Here is a 20934-nt window from a genome sequence, read left to right as displayed (position 1 = left end):
ATGGATGAAAACATAGAAGGGTTCTAAAATGTAGGGTTTTGACTGCAGGGGTCCTCAAACTTTTAAAATAGGGGGCCAGTTCACTGTCCCTCAGACTGTTGGAGGGCCGGACTATAGTAAAAACAAAAACTTTGTTTTGTGGGCCTTTAAATAAAGAAGCTTCATAGCCCTGGGTGAGGGGAATAATCGTCCTCAGCTGCTGCATCTGGCCCGTGGGCCGTAGTTTGAGGACCCCTGGAACTTTTGTTTGTAAGACAGGATAGTCTCAATTATCTCAATAAAGTAGTAAACAAGCACATGTGCTGAGGGAGAGAGTCCTGCAAATAGCATTGGAGGCTTGAGGAGTAAAGAGAAGATCTGGGACTGCTGCTTAGATAGTAAGATAATGGTATGCATCACTGGGGTCTCAATTGAGATTAGAGAGCATGGATTTGTAGTATAACCCCTGTTACATGAGTTCTTCTAATAACATCAAGAAGCTTGGGAGAAGGAGCAGAAAATGGGTGATTCAAGTTGGGGATGATGCAGAATTGAACATTAGAATGGTGGGTGAACAAGGGGGAAAGGGGATAAGGGGTAGAAGACACTAATATTGTTTTACTGAATATGTATATATATATATATATATATATTAAAGCTTTTTATTTTCAAAACATATGCATAGATAATTTTTCAACATTGACTCTTGCAAAACCTTGTGTTCCAATTTTCCCTATCTTCTCCCATCCCCTCCCCTAGAAGGCAAGTAATCCAATATATATTAAACATGATAAAAATATATTGTTTAAATATATATTGAATGGGATCAAGAATTTCAAGAGTTGAAAGAGGAGTCAAGAGGAGGAGACAAGAATGATACCTAGATTTTGAGCCTAGGTAAATGGGAGGATGTAAGTACCTTTGATAACAATAAAAAAGTTAAGAAGGAAGGAGTAGGGGTGGGGAATAATGAATTCAATTTTGACATGTACTGTATGAGCAGAGAAAGTTATTAAATTTCTCTAGAACCCAGTTTCTTATCTGTGAAATGGGAAATAGTATCTTCTTCACATAGTTGTGAGGTTCAAGTGAGATAATATATGTGAAAATCTTTTGTAAACCTTAAATTGTTCAATAAATGTTAACTGTTAACTATTATGGTGAGATTTAAATAAAGATTATTATTGGGGAGGGCTCAAGTAGAGTAAAAAGATAGGTGGTGAGAGTGTCAAGGGTCCGTTAGGCTCTACCTGACATTATTGACACTAACCTTTCCAGCTTCAGGTGTATTCCAGCCAGACCTCAAGGTAATGCTAAGTGATATTTTTAGGAAAATATATTATAGATCAAATAGCAGCTTTCTGACATGTAGTAGCATTAGATTCTATTGGTTTTGTTAATTAGGAAGTATGGGAAGTTCACTACATTGAAACACATTCATTATCTATTTTCCTTTTTTTTTTTTTTTGTTCTTTCCAGGGAAGTTTGGTGAGCATTAGCAGCACTTGTACAGAAGTGGGCAGTTTTGACAATGCTAATGTCTCTGGAGAAATACTATTTGCCCTTCAGTATGACTTTAAGGTTTCCACATTAGAAATCTGCATCCAAGCCTGTAGGAACCTAGCCTTTGGAGAAGAAAAGAAGAAAAAATGCAATCCGTAAGTTGTTGTTATTTTTTTAATATGAAGGTAAAGAAAAATATTCTTCCTCTCCTCTCTGACCTCTTGATCCTTTATACTCTATAGAGATCAGTTCCTGTGGAGAAAGTTGCATAAAGTCCTCTTCCTTGCAAATCTATATAAAGTGATCAGACACAAATTCACAAGCAGAATTCTATAAAATTTATATAAAGTGATCAGACACAAATTCTATAAAATCTATATAAAGTGATAAAATTTATATATAAAGTGATCAGACACAAATTCTATAAAATCTATATAAAGTGATCAGACACAAATTCTATAAAATCTATATAAAGTGATCAGACACAAATTCACAAGCAAGTCTTGAGCAGTCAAGAAGAAGGCCTAATCTCAGGATGTTAGGACAGTTACCAGGAGCAAGTCTTTTCTGAAGATAGGAAATGCAGACAGTGAACACTGAGGGGATCTGAAAGCGGCTAGTCAAGGCAAAAATATCTTGCACATTTGTATCACTGAGATCAAAGTAGTTCTCAATCTTTTTGATCTCAGGATATCTTTATACTCTTAGAAATTATTGAACTGCCCCACCAATAGCATTTGTTTGAGTGGGTTGTACTTATTGATATTTATCATATTAGAAATTTAATGTCTTAGTATTATAATGAAAATAGTTTGACCTCATGGATCCCCTGAAAGTGTCTTGGTATCCCAGACGATACTTTGAAAACTCTTCTTCCATATCTCTTTCCTTTTTTTTTTTTTTTGTTTTAAGACCGAGATATAGGAGGATTATCAACTCTTATAAAGATCTTAGTTGAGATTTTTAAAAACTAGAAGTGGCCCTTTTTATGGTTGGAAAAATGTAAGACTCAGATTTCTAGCCTCACCTTTAGACTTAGGGACACCCAACTTGAAAGGCAAGCAACTGGTCCCAAAGGAGGATTTACAGCTCTCCATAATAGCCACTCATTTATCTCACCTTGCACAATGCCCCCAGCTATAAGTATGGCAGCAAATATCCTGGATGAACTGATAATCGATGGTATCCTAAGATTGGAAGCTGTCTCTGGGTATTTGTGGCAAAGTGCATCATGAATAGATTGAAAAGAAAATAATGTGTGTGTGTGGAAGCAGGGAGAGCAATTTCGAGTGAAAGTAAATGTGCACAAGTAGTGAGTTTTCGATGAAGGACACGTTCCCAAAAATATGTGAATCTGTGCTTGTGTGTATGTATGTTATGTGTATGTGGGGGTATTTTGGGTGAGAATTACCCACGCAATTTGAGGGTGCTCCCTCAGGAGAACCTCCACTCCTTGAGATGTTTGGCCCTAATTAGGTGTCCTCAGTAGATTCTACAGGAGCAAAGGGAGTATCTGGAGGAAGAAGAGGGAAGCCAGAGCCTGAGGCTAAGAGTGTGTGTGGGTTTGAGCTTCCACTCTCAGTCCTCCTGCTGTCTCCCAGCCATAGTCACTCCCAGCCAGATGAGAATTTTTCTCTTCTAAAAATCCCTAAAAGAGATTCCTTAGTAACATGTATTCAGCAGTTCTTTCTTCTCCTCTCCAATCTGTTATGTGGTAATTTCCCACCTTGGGTCCTCTGTGAGGGTGTGAGGAAGGGAAAGCCGTTGACCACCATCTTCTCTAGGATAATCCTTCATATTCCTCTCTTTTATCCTTAGATATTGTAGTGAATATCCTTTCTGCATTAAGTGGTATCATATCCTAGAAAAAATGATGAATTTGGAGTCAGGAGAGATAAGATTTCACATCTTGATCCTCACACTAGCTGTGTTACCATAGACAAATCACTTAATGGCTCTTTGCCTCAGTTTCCTTATCAGCAAAATGAGGATAATAATAGCATCTGCCTCATAGGGTTATGAGATCAAATGAGTTAACTTGGATAAAACTCTTTATAAAGCTTGAATCACTGTATAGATATAGTATTTTTAACAGTGCATTTTTTTTTTAAATTTGTAAAGCAAAGAAAATAGAGATAGGATACAAACTTTTATTTCAAAGTAAAATTATAATAATTACAATAAAATTGATGAGTTCCTGGTTTATTTAGTGACAAACCAGTTTGTTCTTACAGTTGCATGCAAGGACAACCAAATCTAAAACTACTGTCCAAAATGCTATATGCTCTCCCAACTCTATTTCATATTTTCCATTTCTTTTCATTTTGTCTGTAACCTCTTCTGCTAAACAAACCTACCTTTTGCCAAAGAGAATGGCTATTGTGAATTATTTACATGACCGAATCCCAACATTTGGTGCCTACATCAATCTCATCATCCGGTGCTGAATCCCAAACACATCACTCCCACCTCTTGTCAGAGAAGCAGTATGCTTTGGGAGTGCAATGAGGCTTATGTTATCAGACCTAACCAAAGAATAACTGCATCATATTGTTATATAGAAAGGGTCTCTTTTTTTTGGGGGGGGTACGGTGTCAATGTTAGGGGAGTCAATGGAAAGTGATTGGGAGGTGGAGAAAAAAGAACATCAACAAAACATTTTAAAAAATGAAAGAAGAAATAATAATAATAAAAAAAAAGACTGGGAGAACAGACAGCCCACAGGATGTGTATTCCCCTGTAGAAGGCAGGACATGTTTCTGTATGCCTGTGTTACATAGAAAGCATTTCAAAGTGTTTTGTTTGATCCTAGTTTTGTTAAAATAAGTTTGAAACCAAATGGACTTCAAATTATAAACAGCTTAAATGGGAATAACCACATGTAATCTCTGGGTTATCAATTATACCTCTTAGCTAAGAATTCACTTTAAAAATTAGAATAGGTTTCAAAAAGCAAAGGACAGAGGACAAATGATGAGATTGAGGTGAACAATTGGCATCAAATGATAGAATTGGGGTAGTTATCAAATGTTTTAGTTCGATATGTGATGAATTCCCAATGTCCTTTCTCATTGCCAAAAAATATTTTTATTTATGAGATAAAATGAAGAGATACAATAGACACCAGGAGTGATAAATATGAAATAGATTTGGGAGAATCTATAACTACCAAGGAAAATGGTTTTAACAATTAATTATGAAAAAGATGAATTTCCCAGTGGAACTCATAATTAACCAGAAGAAAGGAATATTTCATTGACAGGCAGGTTAAATCCATACAGGAGTTTAGCACTCTAAAAAGAATTAATTAATTATAAGAAGGAGAAAGACACCATGAGCAGAAACAGTGCGGCAGGCTAACCCAAAAAGGGATTCAGCAAAGATGACATAAGCCATGGACAATTTACAGGGGAAATTTAACCTTTGGGGATTTCACATAACTTGACTTTCTTATTGGATACAGTAAGATGGGGTTACCCAAAACCTCCATGGGGAGGGAAGGTTGAGCTGATCCCTATCAGTGCCTGCTTATCTCAGGGAGTAATCTTATCAGTATTTCGGGCTCTCTGCCAGCCTCACCTGGTTACCCAGGAGCTCGTCATAAGGGGCTAAGTGCGAGAAGATTTGCCGTTCTACTTGGTGTTCAACTTTTTTAGAATGTTATGTAGAAGATTTCTGACTTTTTTCTTTTTTCTTTCCTTCTTTGGTCCCCAGCTATATAAAGACCTATCTGCTACCTGATAGGGGCTCTCAGGCCAAGAGGAAGACAAGTATCAAAAAGAACACTGTGAATCCTCTCTTTCATGAGACTCTGAAGGTACAGACAGGGTCAACATTCATTCAAAAGCTCTGATCCCTTTGCTGCTCTGGGCCCCACACCTGCATGGTCAAAGTTAAACTTATGAATTTTTCCAAAGTCTGTGAGTCAGTTAAATTAAGATATAAAAAAGCCCTAAATACCAATCTATAGATATCTGTAAGCCTCTGTCAATAAGTTGCAAGTCGGGGAAAAATAAATTTTAGCCTTTGTTCAGGAAAAGTGCAGTGTCCACTGAACTTGGGAACAATGTTTAGTTAATGATTTCTGGGTGGGAAAAGGGTGAAAAAGAAAACCTGGCTGGACATTCATTTCTAAACTGGGCAAGGGGCAAGTTAAAAAAAAAAATTCCTTGGACTTGATGAATCTTGGTGAATGTCAAAGTTTTCTCTTTGCATTGTGCACTGTGTAAATGGAGAAACATGTTAAATAAGATATGTTCATAAGAATACATGATAAATGAGATATGTTAATAAGAAGAGCAACCTAGTACTTTACGTCATGCTTTCAAAATATTATTTTCCCCCTGTAACACATTTTCTTGGATAATGGTTTCAACTAATTTCACTGGAAAGATATGAGCTACATTAAAAGTATATATTGTTAGATTTGTTCAGACTGAATACCCAGGCCCAGGAAATTCATTAAAAGATCAGTATAGGATTTCATACCATGGGATTCTGTACCTTATCCTATTCTGTCCAACATTTTTTATCAATGTTTTGAATGAAAGTATAGATGGAATGGTTATTAGATTCATGGATGACACAAAATCAGGAAGAGATAGCTAACACATTGTTGGACAGAAGTGAGATCTCCAAAGGACTTGACATGCTAGAATGATAATTGAGTGTAATAAGATGAAATTTAATAAGGACAATACACAGGTTTTTTTTAAAACATACTACATAAATGCTGGATGGGGAGATGTGGCTAAACAAGAAATTATGTGATGAAGATCCTGTTTTTAGATTACTTACAAGCTCAATATGAGTCCACAGAATGACATGGCAGTCCCCAAACTAAAGTGATTTTAGTTTTCAGTAAGAGAACTGTAGAATAAGGGAAGTTATAGTCCTGCTATTTACTTCCTGGGTGAGACACATAGAGAATTCAATTCTATATTCCTCTTTTTAGGGAAGACATTGATAAGCTTGAGTATATGAGAAGAGGTCAGCTACACTGGTGGGAGACCTTGAAACAATCTCATCCAAGACAGTGAAAGGAAATAAAATATTTAGCAAGGATATTATCTTACCTTCATTTGTTTGAAGGACTGCCATGCAGAAGAATGATTGGATTTTCTGCCCTTATTAAATATATTATTCTCCTTCATGAACTCTTTGGTCCAGCAAAGCTGGATCATTACTGTTTTTCACACTTAAGGCTCCATCTTCCATCCCCATGTCTGTAATGCCCTCTATCATTATCTTCACCTAGTTTTTTTCAAAAATCATTATTTGGTTCCAGAAAATGACTTAATATGCCAGGATTTCCCCTTATTGCAAGTCACTTAAATTCCTCTGGGCTGCAGTTTCTTTTTTTGTAATTAACCAGTTGACAAGCATTTATTAAGCACATAATATGTATTCGGTAGTACACTAGTAATTGGAAAAAAGGAAGGAAGAAAGAAAGAAAAAGAAGGAAGAAAGGAGGAAGGAAAGAAGAAAAAGAAGGAAGGATGGAGGGGAAGAAAGAAGGAAAAAGGAAGGAAGGAGACAAGTATTAAATTTCTACTGTGTGTCAGGCTAAGCACTTTATAGATACTATCTCATTTTATTCTCAAAGCAGCCCTAGAGATAGATGCAATTATTATCTCCATTTTACAGATGAGAAAACTGAGGCAGGCAGCTGTTAATTACTTACCAAAAAGTCACACAGCTAGTAAGTGTCCGAAGTGGGATTTAAATTTAGATCTCCCTGATTTCAGGCCCAGTGCTTTATTCATATTGAGCCATCTTACTTTCTCTTTGGAATTGCCTCATCATGGGATATAGGAAAACAAAAATAAAATAGTTCCTGTCCTCAAGAAATTTCATTTTATTTGAAGCCTTACTTTATACACTCTATCCCTTTCTTGGGTAAGCATAATATTCTGCATTATTCCTAAAAAGGCTGTGTTAACTAATTTCCCTATATCTCTACACCATCTTTGACTTTTTAAACTAAAAACTTTTCTGGCCACCATTTTCCTATAGATATAAACTCCTTGACTCCTTGAGTCAAGAGACTATCTTGATTTTATACTTGTAACATCAGAACTTAGCACATTTAAGAATACTTTTTCATTTATTCATACATAAATGGAAATCAAAGCCCTGGCTTATGGTTTGGACAGTTCATCTTCTTCCCTTTTATTGAATTTGCCCATTTCTAGTCTTAAGGCACTTTTCCAAGCTTTTGGCTTTAATGTTTGATTCCTCCAGAGCACTAAATTTCTTGAGGGCAAAAACTGTTTGTTTTTGTTTTTTGGTAACTATATTCCCAGCTCTTAGAGCAATCTTGTACCTAGCAGGTGCTTAATAAACGCTTATTTGCTTGGACTGGATTTCTAGGACTTGCCAGGAAAGAACTTCACCCTGGGGGAGGGTCAAGGAGATAGTGCCAGAGCAAACAGTCCTATTTTAAGCAGAGGATGTTGATTGAGTACAGTAAACCTCTGCTTCTTCCAGGGGGAGAGCTTGACTGTACAGGTGTGGAATGGAAATTTGACACCTGGGAAGCAAAGGGAGTGTCTGTGCTATAGAGTCACTGCACCAGGCAGCTTCTTTATACTCTGCCAGCAGGCCCGAATCTTGAAAAACTCCCCCTCTCTATTCTCAACCTGGTCCATGTATTGAGTGGGTATACGATATTATGGGAGCCTTCTCGGCTGCAAAGACACAAGTGGAGGTCACTCACCCATCCTGCCATGTTTTTCAGTACCCCGTGGAGTATTCCCAGCTGCAGACCCGGCTACTCCAGATCTCCGTGTGGCACTTAGGAACGCTCACCAGGAAAGTGTTTCTGGGAGAAGTTTTGATTCCTCTGGCTTCTTGGAACTTTGAAGATAGTGCATCCCATTCATTCCACTGGTATCAGCTCAAAGCTAAGGTGATCCTTATGGTTCAATGGGGTTTTTGTCATGTGGTAGAAAGGAAAAAAAAACAACTCTTCCAAAACCAATTCCTCAGAGGGTCTGGGGGATGAAAATGTTACTGAAGTGGTGGGATCTCAATCACTCTGCCTTCAGGGAAGGCTCAACTGGCCACGACTCTGATTTAAAGCAAGATTGCGCTAAAATTGTCAGTATATGAAAAATTTACAATGAGCGAACTTTTTGATTTTTGAACATTTGTTGCCAAGGTTTTGTTTAAACATCTGAATATCTTTTTAGGTTTCTTAAAAAACAAAACAAAAACCACCTCCGTGTAACACACACACACACACAAGAGATCTGGCCCAGCTCCTCAGGAGAGAGTGAGCTATGACAGATAATGAAAGGGGGTCCATTCAACAAGAGTGTTATTTTTTTTTCTTTAATTATTTGATTAAGATACTGTGGGAGAATAAAGGCTCTCTACCGCAGTGATACCCACGTGTTTCCTGTCAAAGACTTCCTTTTGGCACCTTACTCAATTTCCTGAACCTCCTTCCAAATTTCAGTTGTAGTTAGTCAGTATTGGCTGCTGATAATCACCCCACCCTTCCCTGAAATTCCTAATGTCCACACTGGAATTACAGAACTGAGAAGGTCTTGAGGTGCTATTCAATCCACCCCTCTCCCGCTGACGTAAAGATAATGCAGTATTAATTCTACTTGGTTGTTATAATTGCAAGTTCAATCCCAAATGTACCCTAAAACAATAACACTAAAGTAAGGAATCAAATGCAATTCAGAGCAAATAATTTTTAGAAAGCTTAACCAACTACTGGGGAGGTAATCATTTCAAAATCAGTTCCATAATTGTTACAACAGCTTTGTAGTGGGAAAAACTGCTTATACCTAGGTATTTGGATTTACAGATGAGGAAATTAAGGCAGAGTTAGTGACTTGCATAGGCTCATACACCCAGCATAGGTCTAAAGAGCGTTTGAATTCATACTTTCTTGATTCCAAGTCTAATATGGTGAGTTCCAAACAATATCAACCAAAAATGAAATACCTTAACAAGGGACAAATAACTGGTTCCTAGAGCTCAAGTTATTTCAAAGTCAGTTGTGTTTAGTGAGATTATCCACTGGTTTGAACATTGGTAAATAGTAACACCAAAATAAAAGAAAGGATAAAGAGGAGAGGCTCCTGCTTCTGATATCAAATAGTGACCACTACCACTTCAAAGGGAGTAGGATTCATTAAGCCAGGAGCTTCTAAGGTGTCCATGGCATTTTTCTGGACAAGGGTGCTAAGAGAGCCAATTAAACACAGCCTAAACTCACAAAGACCTGGCAAGGGACAGAAGAGGCATCAAAGTGAACAAATATATTACTCATAGCTCATAAAGGGCAAAGGAAAAGGAATGTTCTTCATGCAAAGATGTAAAACTTGCACAATTCAGATCAGTTAGAAAGATCACCTGGGAGGAAACTCTTTAGAGTCACTACTGTAAGGTGATACAGACCTCTCTTCCAGGTTGGTCCAACAAAGAGGAGGACTCCCATAGACATGGATATACACAAAATTTCTCTCTTTGATCTTCCAGTTGATGGCACAGCACCCCCAGGGCATTTTCTCTTGCATGTATCACTAAGCAAGTTGTTTCTTGCCTTCCAGAATAAAAGAGGCCTGGGTTTAGAGACATGGGCCATAGAGTAGAGTCATGGCCTTAGAAGGAAGGATGGGGATTGTTTCTTATTTTGCAGAAGAAGGGCAGTTCCCAAAATATTTTTCATCCTTTATTCCTATTGTAAACTTAAAAAGATACCCAACCTTCAATTATTTAAATCTTGAAGAGGAGGTGCTTTTGAGAAGTCAAAAGGCACATTCATAAATGGCCAATCTTGTAGTCAGGAAGACCTGAATTCAATCCAGCCTTGATACAAATTAGTTGTGTGACCATTAGTTAGGTGACCATAAATCACCTAAACCCTGAGGGCCCCGGGCAACTCTTTAAGACTCCAAATTGCAGATGGATTACTAATCTGGGAGTTTCCTCATTGATGAATTTTGCTGGTCTGTAGTAAAAAAAAAAAAAAGTAGAAGTTGGGGGGTGAGGATGAGGAGATGAAGAATTGGGTCAAACACAGAGGCAGCTGCATCTACACCATTCTTTTATGTGTAGCCTAAGCTCTAAATCTGTTTGTACCCCCTTTAAGCATAGTCTTCCCAAAGAAAGACTAGAGGGAGTCCAGAAATGCACCATTTTGCTATATGGCAACTGACTTGGCTCTCTTACCATTGCACAAACAAGTATCACCTTCTAGGAAGCCATTAGGATCAAAGATTTTGTCCCTAATGACTGGGGGCTCAGGGCAAAGGGCAGCCTTTACTCTCCTTGAATCTTGTTGCACTCCTCCAGGGTAGGGCTCAGATCTAAATCACTGGGACTCCGATCTCCACCCACTCCTTCGCTTTCTTGCTCCAGGACAGAATCACTGCCAGAGCTTCATAAATCCAGGGCACACCTTTAATTATCTGGACTGGTTCTGATTCATGCAGTGGTTTTCTTTCCCTCTCTTTCACAGAATCAAAGAACTGCAGAATCTCAGAGTTGGAAGAGATCTCAGAAGCCATCTAGTGCAACTTTTACCTAAAGAAGATCCTCTCAAAATACAAACTCTGCAAGTGTTTGTCCAGCCTTACTTCAAGTGCTCCAGGGATGGGGGGAGCCATTCCACCAAGATCTCCCCCTTTACCCCCAATTTCTACCTTGACATTGTGCTGTTGGCTGGGAATTTTTTCCCTAACATCAAGCCTAAATCAGGCTTTCTGCACCTTGTGTCCAATGTCTATAATTCTGCTCTCTGAGGTCAAGTAGAACAAGTAATAGCCTTCTGATCCTCAAAGCTAGCTACCATGTCTTCCCTGCCCTCTCTGGTTAAACATTCCTGGATCCTCCAAATGACCTTTATATGTATGGTCTTACTGCCTTTCATCATCCTGGTTATTCTCTTCTGGATGCACCTGTTAATGTCCTTAAAATGTATGGCCCCCCTATGAACACAGTGTTCCCAGTAGGGGCTGAACAGAACAGAGTCCATATGATCACATTTGCTTTTTTTGGCTGCAGTATCATCCTGTTGATGTATATTGACCTTGCAGCCTATCAAGTCCTACCTCCCCCCAAGTCTTTTTCTGATAAACTACTATCTTCCTTCCACCTTATCCTTGTAAATGATATATTTTTTAAAATCCATGGTACACATTATATTATTTTTTCTTGTTAAGTTTCATATCTTAATACGATCCACATTTTTGTTCTCAACACTGACTCAATCGGGGGGCATCTCAGATTTCTTTCCACCCTCCCAGGGGTAATTTCTAGCACCATGTCATCTCGATAGTTAGCATCTAAAGAATGTCCTGATGCTTCTAAATACTTCCACCACCACAAAAGTGCCAGCAATTTTCTCCTAGCCCAACCCCTGATGTACAGCTGTTCTGCCTCCCAACATGAATGATGAGCCTGGAGAGAAGTTTTGGGGAGAGTCTTCATGAGTAATCAGATTCATGGGTAATCCCACATTCTTGCTTTTGCCATCAATCCCTTTCATTCACCAACAATTCCATCAGCACTGGAAAAATGTTAACACTGTTGTTTTGATCTAATCTTTCTCTTTGACCTTTTGTTCCTTCTACCAGAGCGGCTACATAGCTATAGCATGGCAGATATTAGGTAGGTAGAGGAGAAACTGGAGAACTGAATAATCTATAAGCTCTATTTGTGTTTTGAGTAATCAAGATTTGACTTTTCTTTTGATGAGGGAGGGGAAGGAGTACTACCCTTCTTCTAAACAAAGATATTGGTAGCAAGGTAAATCAAACTGGCATTTTTTTCTCCCCACCCAGAATTTTATGATCCTGGGCCGGTAGTCAGGTGGCAATTTCCAAGGCTGATTAAAACATTGGCAAACATGATCCAGTAGCACTGGGAAAGGACAGTCATCTTCAAGCAACCAAGCATGTCAGCCATAGTCATGAATTTCTTTCAAGCAATAAATACCTAATAAAAGTCCTTTAATCAATATTTCTCAAGGACCTGTGAACTATTAGAGGAACTCCAAAGGTACATCACATACTAATTATGTATGTATTTTAATGTGCCAAATCTCTCTTATTGCCCTATCAAGCAATAAGCTTAGAGAGCCTTATTCTCAAACTGATCAAAAAGTACTAATTTTATTATAAAGAAAACAACTTTGAAAGACATGAGAACTCTGATGCAACAGCTAAAAGTCTAGAAGACAAATGATGCAAATCATCCACCACTTGACAGAGAGATGAAAGACTCAAGATGGCAAATAGACATATTTTTGGACCCAGCCAACTTAAGAATTTGTTTGCTTGATTATATATTTATTACAAATGACTTCTTTCTTTTTTTCCAGGCATGGGGAGTGAAAAAAAAGAAAAAGAAAAGAAAGAAAAGGAAATAAAAAAAATAAAAAGATAGAAAGAAGGAAAGAAAAGAGGGACAAAAAAAAGGAAGGAAGGAAGGAAGAAAAGAGGGCCAATGAGATATCTTTGAAAAAAAATGTAAAGAAGAGAATGGAGGCCCGAACAGTACAGTTTTGCAGAACAGCTTTGAAAACCAGTCTTTACTTTTTATATACTTAAAGAAAAACAAGCTCTATACAATAGAACTCTTCAGTTTCATGTATAATCCTCTTTTTCTGTTCTATGATGTATTTAGAAACGCCCATTTTATTTGGTGTTAAGTTCAAAATAAAAGTCTACCATTTCATCTATGAAGTCTTTTTTGAATACCAGCCCCAAAATTGTTTCTTCCTCAACTGACTATTCTAAATGCCTCTTCCACATTCATCATATTCTAATTTATAATGTGCATATCATAGTTTCTCTACTAGTTTATAAGCTTAAGCCTTGAGAGGAGATATCTTATTTATTTCTATATCCTTTTCCTTTTCCTGGCTATTTATTATTTAATAATAATATTAATAATGATAAATCTGCTATTTACTACTTCTGGTAATTTAGTCATCACTTTGCCCCTTCACCCTTCAGTTTTCTTGTTGCCAAAAAGAGTTGATGATAGCTAGTAATGATGATTATATCTTTTCAGTACTAAATATGCAAGGTACTAAAGTGGACCTGGGGTTCCAAAATGACAAATAATAAAAATAGTTAAAATTTTCATAGCATTTTAAGTTTTACAAAGCACTTTACATGTATTATTTCACTTTATCCTTTAACCCACTTGGAGGTAAATAAAATTTTTATTCCCATTTTACAAATGAAGAAACAGACAGATAGTTGTTTAATGACTTGTCCGGGGTCATACAGTCAGTGTTTGAAACTATATTTGAATTCGAGTCTTCCTGACTCCTCTAATTATTTATATTGGATTGTATCATTTATTTATTTTTTAAGCATTTTCCAATGACATTTTCAAAATTTCATTTATTTAAAACTTAAATACAAAATAGAAAACAAAAAACCTCACCATTGTCATGTGCACAGCAGAATATTAGAAAGGATTCAAAATACACAGCAATAAATTTCCATTTCGAGAAAGCCTGTATAATAAATACTACACAATTGTGTTCAGAAATATCCATCTTTTCTTTGCTTCCATATAAATTTTCTTTTGCTCTCTGATGTGCACTTTTTTTCTTTATTCCACCTCCTCCCGAAAGGCTACAATTAAGCATGGATATGTTTATATATACACACGTGTACATGCATATACATATGTACACATATATAAATATACCTGCATATAGATATCTATGATCATATATACACATTTATATACACCTAAGTAAGGTCATGCTATGTTTGTCCTCTGTTTCTCTGAAAGTTCCTTTTCCTTTATAAATTCAAGTCCTTCCATATTTTTCTAAATCCACAAACTCACAGTTTCTTACATCATAGTAATATTCCAATGCTATACTCTCTAGTTATTTTAAATAATCTAAACATATTAATTAATATGGTTGACATAGCTTCCCTATTTTTCTCTCTTGATTAAAATACATTTTAGCTTTTCTGAGATCATGATTATTACTCCTGCTTCTTTTAACCTAATAAATTGCACTCCTGATCTTTATTATGTTTGTGTGTATTTCTTATTTTCTATCCCTCATGATTCTTCTGCTTTATTTCTACCAGCTACCTTGCTCTCCTATTAATCTACTCCCTCTCCAAAGATCCCTCCCTTATCCTCTCAGCCCACTCTTTCCCTTTGCCTTATTGTTTTTATCTGAATTTAGAAGACTTTTATAGCCTTCCAAGTATATGTGTTGTTCCTTCTTTATCCCATTCCCATTGATCTATACACTTTTTCAGAAGTCTTCTATTCTTTCATGTTCTTATTTCTTTATAAATTTAAAAGACTTTGATTCCCTTTAAAATGTATGTTCTCTCTTTAACACTGCTTCTTCTAATCTCTCTCTTACAGCCTCTTCCTCTCCCATCCCCTTAGCATCATATTTTTTCTGCATTTAGAAGACTTTTATACACATATGTGTAAATATATGCATTGTATGTTATATATGTTAGTACACACACATATGTATTGTTTCCTCTTTAATCCATTCCTTAGGATGTACTGTAGGAGAACTACCAGCTCTCCTCCTTATAATTCTTGTGTGCCAGTTCTTCCTCTTGCACCTCATTTGTATAATTAATCTTTTTAGCTTTTTCTACAGTTTTACTTTTTAGAAACACATTATATTCATCTCTGTCCCAATCTTTCTTTAGAACTATCTAATTACTAATAACAATTTTAGACATACAGTTTATATTTCCACATTTAAAAAGTAAACAGTTTATTTTAAGTCTTTCATTTGAATCTTTGATATTTAGCTTATATTTCTCTTAAGATTTTACATGCCAAATTTTTTGTTAAGTTCAGGTGTTTTTGCAACAAAATCTTGAAAACCTGAAAATTCATTGAAAGTTCTTTTTTCCCCTTCAGATTATGTTTAACTGCTGGGTATGAATTTTTAACTGTGCTCTTCAATATATAGTGTTCCAAGCCCTGTGTTCTTTTAGTGTGGTGATATTAGGTCTTGTGTGATTCTAAATATGGCTCCACTATATTTGAATTTTTTTCCCTTGTTGCTTGAAATATTTTCTCCTTGAGCTGGGGTTTCAGAATTTGGCTATGATTTTCTTGTAGGTTTTCTTTGTAAGAACTTTTTTTGGTAGTGACTATTGGATTTTTTTTTCTGTTTCTATTTTTCCCCTCTTGTTCTAACTCTTCAGGACAATTTAAAAAATTATTTCTTGTATTATTGTATCAAGATTCTTTTTTTGATCACAATTCTCAGGTAATCTGATTGTTCTTATGTTTTTTCCTTCTTGATCTGTTTTCCAGATCAGTTGTTATTCTTCTTAGATGCGTCACATTCTGTTCTATTTTTTTCATTCTTTATATTTAAAAAAATATATTTCTTGGTCTCTTACAACTTCATTGGCTTCCCCTTGCCCAATTCTAATTTTCAAGGAGTTGTTTTCTTAAGATTTTGCATCTCTTTTTCCAGTTACTTGTCTTTCTTTTTATAATTTTCTTATTTTTCTTGGATTGTACTTAATTTTTTAAAAAATGCATTTGATTTTTAAAGTCTTTTTGAAGTTCTTCTATGTACTTCTTTGGGCAGGTGATCATTTGATGTTACTCTTTGGGGTATGAGACACTTTTATTGCTTCAGTATCCTCTGAAGATGAATCCTCATCTTTATCCACATAATAACTTTCAATGGTTGGGGTTTTTCTCCTTTGCTTATTTTTTTTTTTTAAATAGGAGCTTATTATTGTAATTACCTCTAGTCCTGAGGTGTGGGGGATAGTGCCTCTGGCTTCAGGTCATTCTTCAGTTCTCTTCAGGCTGCAACAGGAACCAAGAACTCAACCCTCCTGTATGTGCCCACAGAAGCATCCGTGCTTCACATACTGTAGGTACGTGCTGGTTCCTTTTTGCCCGAAGCAGCATCTCAGTTGCACTTATCAGCAGTCCCTTATCAGCAGAGGTTCCCCCAATTTCCCCCTCAGAGGGATCCCCCACATTGTTTACAAAGTGAAAATTCCCGTGGCTGGCGTAGAGGCTACCTCCCAACCCAGCTAGCTCCAGGGTTAATTCTTAGCCCTGGAGCTAGCCAGGAGTTCACATTGGCCAAATCTCCGTTCTGTTATCTTTCTTTAGATCTTCTCAGATAGTCCCAGGAATACTACTGTTCTAGCCTAACTCTTGTTGATTTTACATGTCATTGTACAGTAAATTGAATGCAGGTCCTCCTGATTTTGAGGCTAATATAGTGTGAGACAAAATGAAAAGGCATAGGACTCATTTTGTTGAGGACCTTGAATGTTATGGGAAGTCATTGATGGATAAATCGATAGATTGACAAATAAATTGATGTATAGATATCAGCAGGACATTTCCTATGTCCCAGGAACTGTGTATTGTTAAAAATATAAACACAAACCAAAAGAAACAGTTCCTGCCTTCGAAGAATTTATATTCTAATCTAGAGAGTGAAGAAACACATAAAAAGGGAGTTGAATATTTTTTTTAAATAGGGAGGGAAGAGAGAATGGAACAAAGAATGAAGGAGACCCTTCCTCGCCTAGCTGTTTGACCTAAGTCATGAGACCAGAGTGATTGATGCCCTGAAAGGTCTTGTGTCAACCATTGCTCTGATAGGAATTCTAGGTCTCTGCTTTATTATCTGTAAAATGAAATCTTGAACAGTTGTGAGTCTATGACATTCAAGTCCTAATAGACTTCATGAAAGCTCAGGTTTACTTGATAAGAGTAAAGTCTTCCTTTGTGCCTTTCTGTGGGATCTCAGTTTCTTTCTCTGTAAAACCATGGAGGCAGACTAGAAGCAGCCAGTGAAAAGAGTATTAGGCTCAGGATCACAGACTAGAAGCAGCCAATGAACAGAAAGAACATTATTAGGCTTAGAGTCAGGAATCTGGCTTCAGAAACTTGCTAGTTGTGTAGTCTTAGATAAATCATTTAATCTCTATCTGTCTCAGTTGCCTCGTTATAAAAATAGAGATAATACTAACCTACCTCCCAGGGTTTTTGTAAGGATAAAAATGAGATAATATTTGTAAAGCATCATAGAAATGCTACCTACTATTATTATTAAATGATCTCTCAAATCCCTTTCAGGTTTAACATACTTTGAGGTTTTGGTGGGGTGGGGTTAGTTTCAAGAAACTGGTTGCTATAAACATTTATATACCATTCCCTAGTATTCAGGGATGTGTGAAAACACAAGTAATTATTCCTGATCACTAGCTATTTAGGGCTGTTTAAATAGGAAGCTATCTAATAGCCCTCTTCCTCTGCTTAGGAGGGTAGAGGTGGCAGCATCCCTAACAATGACCTTGTCTCTGACCCCATATATGAGTTTCTCCTCCTCCCTTCTCCTGACTGTTCATCTGTGATGTTTGCTCCAGATATAAAAATGCTGATTTATTACTCTGTTAAAAATGGAGAGATCAATCCAATTCCTAGCATAGGAGCACTTAGCAGCACTTAAAAAGCCAACAGGAAATTTTTTTGATCGATTTGAAATGAAACCTCTGAAGGATCCAGACAAGATAGAGTAGGTAGGGAGAGACCAATGGGGACCACCATGTCCAGGAAGGCTTCCCGGAAGGTAGACCTCAAGCTGGAGCCCTTGAGGGTGAGCCAGGGGCTGGAGAGGGCTCAGCTGGGAGAAAAGCTGAGTGCTCCTGGTGCCAGAGATCCTGAATTGACAGATACCAATCACACTTGAGTCTGAGTCACCTGGGTAAGTTTTTAGCCTCAGCCTGGAATGATGAGCGTGGGGAGTGCAGAAAGCAGAACGGGGAAGGGGTCCAAAGCCCCTTCCTCCATACCTTTGAGGAACAGCATCGCCTTTGGGGACCCCTATGTTCTTCTCCTGGAAAGCCAGCTGAACCTTTTGGAAACCATAAATCCAGGCTTATTTCAAAGGCAGGAAATTACTGAGTGGCAAGTGAATTGTGCCTTCCCAGAAAGGACCATGGTGCCATGTAGTCCAGGCTATACCTTCCCAAGAATTCCTCTATCCCAAACCCAATAAGTGATCATAAAATCTCTGCCAAGGCAACACAGCCACTTTCCACTTTGGGAGCACTCTCCTAGTCGGTGACTTCCCTCTTCTATCAAGCCCCAATCTGCCCAGTGCTTTCCATCCCTTCTCTCCAGCTCCCTTTTTTAAGGTCTAGCAGACATGTCTAAGCCCTCTTCTCCAAGTTTGTCGTTCAGTCACGACTGCATCTTCATGACCCCATTTGGAATTTCTAGGCAAAGGTACTGGAGATATTTCCTTCTGAGGCAGACAGGGCTAAATGACTTGCTCAGGAACACAGAGCTAGTAAATGTTTGAGGCTGGATTTAAATGCAAGATGAGTTTTCCTTACTCCAGACCCAGCACTCTATCCACTGTACCTCAAACTACTCAAATGACAGCCCTTTAAATGCTTTCAGGAAACTATCATAATTTGAGCAAATTGCTTGGAGACTATATATACATACACACACAAACACAAACTGCTTGTGTCCTGTGCCATCTGAGATAATATATACACATTTATAAATGTGTGTACAGCTAGAAATATTTGTGTTTATACATGTGTGTATATATATATATATATATATACATACATATACACACAAAATATATGTGTATATATACACAGACATAAATATATACATCGGTGTATATGTACATACATATCATATATGTATGTATATGCTCATAGTATATACATACACACATGAGTGTGTGTGTGTATATGTGTATTTGAATGCCTATATCATGTGCTATTTGGTTAAAATGATTTACTCATAAGAAGGGGAAGAAAGCTTTTGTTCTATGTCAGAACTTCAACTAATTGAATTTTTTTTTCAAATTTTAGTAAGTAGATGTTTCCCCTTGCTGCACTCACTGGAAATTTTCTCTTTTGTAGTTGGGGGGGAACCTTTTTGTCTGTGACCTAAACAAAGATGGGCAGTTGGGGCTTTATCACTGGTTGCTGCCCTAAGTCCCATAAGTGATTGGGATTTTAAAATTTCACTCACAGATAACTCTTTTTTTTTTTTGGTAGCAAAGCCAAAAAAGAATTTTATTTTAGTCCATGAATGCAATCCTAATGGAACACAAAAAAGAAATAAAATGATGTTACAGGTTCTCAATGAATTCTAATTGTAAAGACACTTACAAGTGCCTTTTCCTTCCCCTAATTAATGCCTATGTTAATTTAAACATTTTTCACCTTTGGATTCAACAATTTCAAGGTCAAGACTTACTGGTAGATATTGAACTTTTAAAATAAAAATATGATTCTTAGTTTTCCCATTTACAGATAACTTTTAATGGTCTCAAAGTTAGATGAAGAATTTTGAGGAAGAGCCAGAAGATAAAAGTATCTCTCTTTACTTTGAAGTATCTCTTATTAGAAACAAGAAAGGTTTGCTCTTCCCTGGGTTAAGTGCACAGGCTATGGAGTGGAAGGTTAGAATTTTGGAGATCTCTTCCCGCCAAAGGATTCTGCCATGATCAGTGGTATGAATTATATAATCTCAAGGTCTGGATTATGAGGAATTAAGGACTAAGGGGGCAAAATAAGGGAAATTTGGTCGTTAGATCAGTAATGCTGGCTGACAATCTGCGAGGCAGTGGTGAAAGGCCCTGGGTAATGGCAGGCTCTGAGAGCTACCTAAGGGCTTCTACTACTGTTTGAACCAGAAGAGCTCAAAGCTCATACAAAACTCGTACCTTGCATGATAGCCAGGATTTAAAAGACCTTTCTGAATCTTTCTTACTGCTTGTCTCTTAAAGCCTCTTGAGATCTAGGGATCACTACTATATTGTAGATAGTGTAGTCAGGGGTCCTCAAACTACGGCCCACAGGCCAGATGCAGCAGCTGAGGACGATTATCCCCCTCACTCAGGGCTATGAAGTTTCTTTATTTAAAGGCCCACAAAACAAAGTGTTTGTTTTTACTATACTCCAGCCCCAACAGTCTGAGGGACAGTGAACTGGCCCCCTATTTAAAAAGTGTGAGGTCCCCTGGTAGGTATTCAATAACTGTTCAATTGAATGGAAGATACCTATAAGCTAAGAAGCTTCATTATTGGTGAAGTTTTCTCTACTGTTCTGGATTTGGGAATACAAGAACTCTGACGATGTTCAAATCTGCCCCTTTTATAATTTTTATTTTTTAATGTATTTATGTTTATTTATAATTTGTTTTTCTCTTGCAATGAATAGGTTCTACCAAATGCATTTGGTTATCAGGCCTTCCTTTTGGGATTGGAAGACAGAGACCTCTCAAGTCATAGAGATTAGCAACTAGAATCTTGCATCACCACCAATGTCAGTCATGGCAATATTCTGCATCCTCTTGAAGTTCATGTATCAATGTATATGAAATACATGCTAGCAATGAGACTATGGAGATTTCACAGAAATTCAATGGAATATGGAAGTCTCCCTCTTAGCTTTG

The 20934-nt window shown here is 37.2% G+C and overlaps 1 protein-coding gene across 4 annotated transcripts in view; it reads left to right on the top strand.

Moving 5' to 3' along the window:
• SYTL3 (synaptotagmin like 3) overlaps positions 1 to 13579 on the top strand; it is a 102353-nt gene extending 88774 nt beyond the window's left edge. For all 4 annotated transcript variants that reach the window (XM_023503309.2, XM_031937553.1, XM_023503304.2 and 1 more), the window contains 4 exons: positions 1459 to 1637; positions 5197 to 5299; positions 8222 to 8392; positions 10964 to 13579. In XM_023503309.2, the coding sequence (XP_023359077.1) occupies positions 1459 to 1637; positions 5197 to 5299; positions 8222 to 8392; positions 10964 to 11032 (522 nt within the window). In that variant the 3' untranslated portion in view covers positions 11033 to 13579. The remainder of the gene's footprint in view (positions 1 to 1458; positions 1638 to 5196; positions 5300 to 8221; positions 8393 to 10963) is intronic.
• Positions 13580 to 20934: the final 7355 nt, after the last annotated feature.

The sequence above is a fragment of the Sarcophilus harrisii genome, chromosome 4, assembly GCF_902635505.1.
Source record: "Sarcophilus harrisii chromosome 4, mSarHar1.11, whole genome shotgun sequence".
In the NCBI taxonomy this organism is placed as follows: domain Eukaryota; kingdom Metazoa; phylum Chordata; class Mammalia; order Dasyuromorphia; family Dasyuridae; genus Sarcophilus; species Sarcophilus harrisii.
Note: the sequence above shows the minus strand (reverse complement) of the source record. Positions and strands in the feature narration are given on the sequence as shown.